Here is an 8,710-nt window from a genome sequence, read left to right on the forward strand (position 1 = left end):
ACTGCTACACATGTGCGGCCATCTTGAATTTTGCTCCCCTTACTCACCCTTACTCTTTACAGGGATTACACCCTTAAAGACTGCATAGTTTAGATCAGCCGGAACCGGAAACACTCGTTACATCATGAGAAGGATGGCGTCTACGCTAATACTAGTCTCTCTGTTTATCCGAGGTTTGCCGCAGTCCGCCGGATCCAGGCCGTATCCAGATCAGATGGTGGACCTGCACCTGGACCCATCCATGACGCATCCTTCATCAGCCCTGTGAAGGCCTCATCGACACGACAGCCATCGGCAGTGATCCTCAACAATCTCGTCTCCATACCGGCGTGATGACTCCGACTTCCAACCAGATGAACTGCATAATATAATGTTCTGATCCAATCTGACTTCTGACCTGTAATGCTGCCTGGATCATAAACAGACACTGTTCGCTCGTTGGCCAGAGGAGAACTGGCCCCCGACTGAGCCTGGGTTCTCCCAAGGTTTTTTCTCCATTCTGTCACTGATGGAGTTTTGGTTCCTTGCCACTGTTGCCTTGGCTTTTGGCTTGCTTAGTTGGGGTCCTTGGGGACATTTAATATTCAACAATATTACTGATCCGCCTCACTTAAGGTGGACGATGATGCAATTTTCTTTTAGAAACAACTTTGTTGTATTATTTTCATGTTACTTTCTCGCCAGTATTTTGCAGATGATGAGGAGGAGGAGGATAAAAAAAATTCTAATAAATACTTTATATATAATTATGGTTTCTTTTTCTCCGCTTAGTGATATGCTTAAATTCAGCGGGTCGTCTCGCCTGATCTGAATTTTATTTTTATTGCTGCATTCTTGATTTGCCTGTATCAGTATTTAAGCGAATATCGTTTATTATCTTTATGTGCGCTGTCTCTGTGCTGTGATGCGATCGGAAACCAGATTGAAAATTGTCAAAGTATCCATTCAAGCTTAAGAATTTGTTCAGCTGATTGAAGACAACTTTTTCAATGATCTTGCCTATGAAAGGAAGATTTGAGATCGGTCTATAGTTGCTTAAGATGGTCTTATCCAGATTGCTCTTTTTCAGGAGGGGCTTGACAACTGCAGTTTTCAGGGAGTTTGGAAAACTCCCAGAGAGAAGTGTGTCATTTACCACTTCTAGGAGATCTGCTTCTAAGCTGTTTAACACACTTTTGAAGAAAGATGTGGGAAGTGTGTCAAGGGCGCAGGTTGATGTTTTAAGGTGCTGTACGGTTTCTTCCAAAAGTTTGCCTTCAATTTCTTCGAAAACAGACATAGTAACTACTTTCTCAGGTTGTGGTCTGATCTGTCTGACCCCAGCGCAACTCACGGATGTGCTGATCACCTTTCTGATATTATTGATTTTCTCAGAGAAGAAAGAAGCAAACTCACTGCACTAGCTGTCTGAGAGCATTTCTCTGGGAGTCTGGCTTGGGGGGTTTGTCAGTCTCTCTACAGTAGCAGTTAGCATACACTCTCATTATCAAAGCAGTGTAAAATAAGTAAAATAGCATGCAATAAAATGGAGGAAAATAGTAGGCAATTAAAAAATGTAATGAATGTTTTCAATAGGGACAAGTTTTTATCAAAATATAAAATATGTTCTTTCTCAGAATTTTTGTCTTGTTTTAAAGATTTTAACATTTTTAAATGAAGATACATTCACTGGAGAAGCAAAATTACTTAAAGGGACAGTTCACCCAAAAATTGAAATTTCGTCATCATTTACTCGCCCTCAAATTGTTCGAGTTTCTTTCTTCTGTTGAACACAAAACATACATTTTAAAGAATGTTTGTAACCAGACAGTTGTATTTTTCCTAATATGGAAGTCAGTGGCTGCCATCAACTGTCTGAAAAAATTAATGTGCCATTGATTGTAGTAATTCCCATAGTGTAAGCACAGGACAGTCTGTGATTGTGTGTGTGTGTGTGTGTGTATGTGTGTGTCAGGTGTGCGACGGGTGAAGCGTGGCAGCAGATCATGTTGGCGTGTTTGGAAACTGTGTGACTCTGAGTCCGACTATAACCCTGGAGAGGAGAAGACCTGCGGCAGCTCCTTCGCCATCCTCTACTTCATCAAGAGTGTTAAAGCAAGACTATGTAAACAAAAAAACACAGTCACTGTCCAAAAGTGGCAATTCACGAGTTCGCACTTACAAATAAGTCAGATAGAATAAATGCATATTTGGCGTGCTGTCCGAGGAGAGGGCTCCGGGCTCGGTATGCGGCCCGAACCCATAGTACTCCCCCGTTCCTGACTGTGGAAGAATGAGCCAGGAGTGAGGAGTCGGGGTGGTGGAGGGATGCTGAAACTGTCAAGGAATGTTAGGTGAGTTGACAGTGGATATTTATATATGCTTCCTCTCGTGCTGATAGGGTAGACATGTAATAGTTTGGTGACGAGTTGATTGGAATGATTTATTTGAACGTGCTCCTCCCGAACCTTGTTTATAAAACATCATTTCACGAGTTCACACTTACAAATAAGTCAGATAGAATAAATGCATATTTGGCGTGCTGTCCGAGGAGAGGGCTCCGGGCTCGGTATGCGGCCCGAACCCATAGTACTCCCCCAAAAACTGTGAAATAAAATGCAGGACAGCCGCCAGAATGATGCTGATGACCCCCCAAAAACTTTTGAAATGTAAAGCTTAAGATATCAGCTGCGGGAAGAGGTGGTTGTTGGGAGGTTTCTTTTAACGTAGGACGGGAGTAGGTTGACTTGGAGTTGGATAAGTTTGCCTCTTGGGTGGAAGGTTGTAAATGGTGCAGGGACGGAGGAGGATGGTATGGCTGATACGGTGGAAATAAGGTGGATGGAAAAGGAGAAGACACCGCTGCGGCAGTGGATCGGACTTCTTTGGTAAACGGAACTCCTGCGGGAGCGGAGTGCACGACACTGCTGCGGCAGTGGACCAGACTTGCTTTAAGTTAATGGAGCTCCTGCGGGAGCGGAGTAGATGGCACTGCTGCGGCAGTGGAGCAAGCTGGATGAAGTAACAGAGCTCCTGCGGGAGCGGAGTGCACGACACTGCTGCGGCAGTGGACCAGACTTGCTTGAAATAATGGGCTCCTGCGGGAGCGGAGTAGATGACACTGCTGCGGCAGTGGAGCAAGCTGGATGGAGTAACAGAGCTCCTGCGGGAGCGGGGTGCACGACACTGCTGCGGTAGTGGACCAAACTTGCTTTAGCTAACTGGAGCTCCTGCGGGAGCGGAGTAGATGGTACTGCTGCGGCAGTGGAGCAATCTGGATGGGGTAACAGAGCTCCTGCGGGAGCGGAGTAGATGACACTGCTGCGGCAGTGAAGCAAGTTGGATGGAGTAACGGAGCTCCTGCGGGAGCGGAGTGTACGACACTGCTGCGGCAGTGGACCAGACTTGCTTTAGGTTGGTGGAGCTCCTGCGGGAGCGAAGTAGATGGTTCAGCTGCGGCAGTGGAGCAAGCTGGATGGAGTAACAGAGCTCCTGCGGGAGCGGAGTGCACGACACTGCTGCGGCAGTGGACCAGACTTGCTTGAAATAATGGGGCTCCTGCGGGAGCGGAGTAGATGACACTGCTGAGGCAGTGGAGCAAGTTGGATGGAGTAATGGAGCTCCTGCGGGAGCGGGGTAGATGACACTGCTGCGGCAGTGGATCAGACTTTGGTCGAGTTAATGGAGTTCCTGCGGGGTGGAGTAGAGGGTGCTGCTGCAACGATAGATGGACTTGCCTTTGGCTTGCTTCCTGGGATCCTATGGTGGGTTGAGAGGAAGTTTAGCTGAGTAGGGATCGTTGGACTTCTTTGGTATGGAGGTGGTTAGAACGGATGTAACTCTTAAAGGCCTCCGACGACCAGCGGCCGAGCTCTTGGATTTGCTGCTGGGAAAGGCCTTTTTGGGCAGCTGTGGTTGCTGCACCTATGCGGAATGAATGGCTGGAAAAATTATTTGCTGGGATGTTTGCTTGGAGTAAGATGGATTTGAGATGTTTTTGGAACCAGAAACGTGTAACGGGGCGATTAAAATCGTCGGTGACGAGTGGGTTGGAAGGGGACTTGGTCTGAGAGTTTCTGAATTGTGAGTACGCGAAGAGAGTTTGGTATGGTTGGATTGGTGATTGGAGATTGAAGATGTATATGAAGTGGCCTTTTTTCATTTGGTCTGTCTTGCTTTGTTTAATGAAGTAAGAAATGGTTTCGTTGTCTAATACTGAAAGATCTGAGATTGTGGGATGGACTTTAGGGTTGAAGTTGGAGGTGATGGTGAGTTCTGAGCATCTGAGGAAACCGACGAAAGCCAATATGAACATGGCATCCAGTGTGCGGGCGGTGTTGGTGGAGTAGTAGCCTCGGCGGAGGGTAGAGATACATATGGTGAGTATGTCCAAGGTTATTGGTTGTCTGGCATCTGGACGGGTTGGTTGGGTTTTTTGGATGCCTTTGATAAGCATTGATGTCTGGGAATTTGCTATGTCTGCGGAGGGTGAACCAAAAAGGAGTTTGTGGAAGAATTGGATTCCGCTTAGATAGCCCTTGATGGAGCGGGCTTTGAGGTTCTTGGTGCTGTCCAGATAGGATATAAATGAAGTGATGTTGAGCAGAGAAAAACTGGGAAAAGGCTGGTTGAATGTGAAGTGGAAAGACTTAAAACACTTCCATGCGGTTAGGTAGGATTGGAGGGTGCTGGGTGAAACGGCTTGCAGAATGGAGTTAAGAGAGGCATCTAGAAGTGGTTTCAATGGATGGTTTATGGGAATATTAACTCTGAATAGTGAGGTACTGGGGTTGGGCATGGGTCCGCCAACAGCCTGAATTTCTGGAAAGCAAAACAAGAGAGAGAGTCAGCTATTTGATTTTTGGACCCAGGAACATGTTTTGCAGTTAAGATGAACTGGTCGCAAGCTGCGATCCAAATGAGGCGTCTTAGGAGAGGCATTAAAGCGGGGGAATTTGAGCGGCCTTTGTTGATGCAATGCACGGTTGCTTCATTATCACAGTGTACCATGATGCTGTTAGTCGACCATTCTTTGCCCCACAAGAAGGCTGCTACCACTAAAGGATACAACTCGAATGATGCTGAGGATGTTAGTGATTGTGGTAAATCTAACAACTGGGCTGGCCATGTAGACGCGAGCCAACGACCTTGGTAGAAACCTCAGAAACCAACGGAAGGAGCTGCATCTGTGAACAGTTGGATATCCGTAGGGAGAGAAATCAGATTATTCTAGAAAAAAGACAGGCCGTTCCATTGTTCAAGGAATGTTATCCATAAACTGAGCTCGTTGCTACATGAAGTAGTTAGGGAGATTTGGTCCTCTAGCTCGTGAACTGATGATGCAAGGAAGAGGAGATGTGAGATGAAAGGGCGACCTTGTGGGATAATGCGCATCGCAAAGTTTAAATGGCCGAGCAGAGATAGAAGCTCTCGTTTAGAGCAATTTGGATTTTCTAGAAGGGTGGATGCGACCAGAATAATCCTGTCGATTTTTTTCCTTGGGTAGTGAGGCCTGGAAGTTGATTGTGTCCAATTTAATGCCCAAGAATTCGATGGATGTGGCTGGACCCATGGTTTTTTCTTGGGCGATTGGAATCCCGAGCTCAGCGAAGACTTTTTGGACTGTGAGAAGATGTGCGGCTGGGATGGATTCAGGCGGAGAGATGATCAGGAAATCTTCTAGCAAGTGGATTAGGTAGGGTATCGAGTAGTTATTGGAAAGAATCCAACAAATAGCCTCTGATAGCATGTCGAAAATTTTGGGGCTACTTTTGCAGCCGAAAGTTAAACGGACAGAAAAATAAAATTTTCCTTGCCATCGTACGCCGAACAAATGCCACGAATCCGGGTGGATGGGCATCACTTTAAAGGCAGAGGTGATGTCAACTTTAGCAAACCAAGCGCCGTAACCTGCGTCTTTAATCAATGTTATGGCTTGATCAATGGTGTGGTAATGAAGATAAAATTGTTCGAGCGAGATGAGGCTGTTAATGGTTGGAAACGGAGAATTATGGGGGGCTGAAAGATCGATTATAAGGGGTTTTTTGCCTGAAAATTTCCTGGTGGCCACTCCAATTGGGCTGATACGGAAATGTTCAAAAGGAGGAATGTCAAAAGGACCAATCATAAAGCCCGATTCGATTTCTTTTTTAATCAGGGTGTCGACTGTGTCAGGTTCGGCGAAAGCAGATTGGAGATTATCACATATGATACTCTGTGTGGGGAGGCTTTCGACGCCCGGATTAAAGCCATGCTCAAGACCATACAGTAAATAGTCCTTAAAATCAGTGTTAGGGTGGTGGGATAATTCAGAAGACAGACGGGAAAAAGTCGATAAGTTTTTTGTAGTTTTTTGAATCTTTATCTACAGACCTTTTGACAGGGCATATAGTGCGCACGTGCGCGCCGCCACAGTAGCTGCAAATATGTAAAAAAACGGCAGCGTTGCCTTAGGCAACGCCCCGCATTGAAATTATTGCAGGCTTGGTTGTTGGATGGGAATGAGATTTTTCTTCTTTGGGAATCCGTAGCTGAGTCGTTGGGATTAAAGTTTGCTGGTCGTGGGACATAACTGGTTGATTTTCCAGCTGATGAATCTGGGCGGGGAGGATTTTCGGGGTTAATCAAAGGACAAGCTGTGGTGGAATGAGAGACAGATCTGCAAACTGCGCAGGATATGTTGCGGCAGCCTAAGAACACTCTGTTGTGTAGCTCTGTGTCAAGGGCTCCCCAGTAAGGACACTGGTTCCACTGAGCTACACGGACGGCGCATTTTGCTGAGAACAATTTGTGGTAAGTGTAAAAATGTGTTCCTCCATATGACAACGCGAGCTCTGCAATTATCGCGAGATAGTCGTTCAGTTCTCGTCTTCTGTGGGGGAGTGCGGCGCAAATGATTTCGCTATACCGGCTGAAAGCAATTGCGAATTCGGAAAATGACAGGATGCGGGATGAATTGTGAACTGGGTTTTTCAAGGTGACTGCAAAATCGCCGCAATCGATTTGCCTATTTGAAACAGAGGAAGGGAGGATAGATAGAAGAGAGGATAAATCAATATCCGCACCTGTGAGTATCTGGGCTCTGTTGTTGTTGGTCACGGGGGGCGGTTCCATAGCTGTAGCGTTCGGCGGGATGGGCATCGGCGTTGCGGAAAATAGGGTGAAAGAAGAATGGTTTTGGGGAAAAGTATTAGGAGGGAAAAAGCCCGGGACCGAAGCCGTTTGTGGAGGCAACCTCACACTTGGGTCGGTCCCTAAAGCTTGGGACGGAGCTGGAAAAGTTGGGAAAGAAGAGAGCTGGAGAGGTAGGAAGTGTGAGTGGGCCTGCGGCTCTAGCTGAGGCAACCTCGCGCTAGAGACTGACGGTGGAACTGCAGGCCAGGGACAGGAAAAAGGGTTGGAAAAAGTTACGGGAGGATGGTGGGGTGGTTGGGCTTGAAGCGTTGGCATACTCACGTTTAAAGAGCGGCCTGTTTCGCATGAAACTGGCAAAGTAGCATGAGGTGCGGTGCTGGAAAACGCCATGGTCTGTAGCTCAGCAGAGCGGAGAGAGGAGTGGGGCCTGACGGCGGCGGAATCTGGGGCGCGGCCCAGGCTAGCTGAAGGCCTGCTGTGGCCTGGGGCAGTCACTTATTTCCAGGGGTTTCAGTACAGCGTCAAAATTGTGACGTGGTAGAGTAGGCGTTCTCCTAATTCCGAATTTGCATATGTCACCAGTCATGCGCACTATGGGCTATTTCTTGCACTCGGCGCAAATGACTTTGTACACTGACGCATGTATCATTCCTATTTTGCACCCGCGCAAAGCGGACTTTTCCCTCCACAGACACACGTCGGTTAACTAAGAAATACACTTGCGCTCCCCGGGGCGGTTCAGCGCAAAGAGGAGGCGTGTTCCGGCGCAAACTTTCCCTCATGCTATTTTGCTGTTCTATAAAACAATTGCGCCACTGACCAGAAAAAAACTAGTCTAAAGTCAGTGGCACGTTGCGCGTTGTTCATTATGCTATTTTAAGCGCGCATGCTTGGCCATAATGTAGCGGGTGCACAACGCGCATAGTCCGCATACACTTTGATTCTCTCATCAACACAGATTCAGCAGTTTTTATTTTTGCAAATCATACATTATAACAAGGAAAAATATAAACACATGAGGGAAATCATTGTGGTGTCCATGAAAATTTAGTTTTTTTCCTCCCACGCCTGTTTAACCGACGCTGATTTGTATGGGGATGGGAGAAACCCACCCACGATAGATAGATAGATAGATAGATAGATAGATAGATAGATAGATAGATAGATAGATAGATAGATAGATAGATAGAGAGATAGAGAGATAAATAGATAGATAAGTCTGATTTGAACGTTGAATTTCTTGTTATTTCTGCATGCATTCTACTTCAGACAGTCAATAAACAGTGCCGTCTGTGGGTGTTACTCTATGAGGGTTTATGCCATAGTTTACAGATGCACGCAAAACACGCAATACAACGTCACTTCTCTGTCTTTCACGGTCCTGACAAGAACGTCGGTCTCCTCGGCTGTGAACCGCTCCTGACGCGCGCCTGGTAAATCCGCCGTTATAATAGCAATCCGCCATGCAACATGCGCACCTGCTCTTAAAGGGAATGTGAGATGACGCTCTGATTGGTTTATTCCACGTTACGCCCAAACCACACCTATGAATAATGAAGCTACTTCAGACCAACCTCTTTTAGATTTGCGCCAGGCG

The 8,710-nt window shown here is 46.6% G+C and overlaps 1 protein-coding gene across 1 annotated transcript; it reads right to left on the bottom strand.

The window, feature by feature from the left end:
- Nucleotides 1–3,760: 3,760 nt before the first annotated feature.
- Nucleotides 3,761–7,092, bottom strand: LOC130081806 (uncharacterized). The gene is made up of 2 exons (XM_056246504.1): nucleotides 7,044–7,092; nucleotides 3,761–4,800 (listed from the first exon to the last, which is right to left on the bottom strand). The coding sequence occupies exons 1-2, from the start codon at nucleotides 7,090–7,092 to the stop codon at nucleotides 3,761–3,763; spliced, it is 1,089 nt and encodes a 362-aa protein (XP_056102479.1).
- Nucleotides 7,093–8,710: the final 1,618 nt, after the last annotated feature.

This window comes from Rhinichthys klamathensis, unplaced genomic scaffold, assembly GCF_029890125.1.
Source record: "Rhinichthys klamathensis goyatoka isolate OS25496 unplaced genomic scaffold, OSU_Roscu_1.1 h1tg000040l_1, whole genome shotgun sequence".
NCBI lineage: Eukaryota > Metazoa > Chordata > Actinopteri > Cypriniformes > Leuciscidae > Rhinichthys > Rhinichthys klamathensis.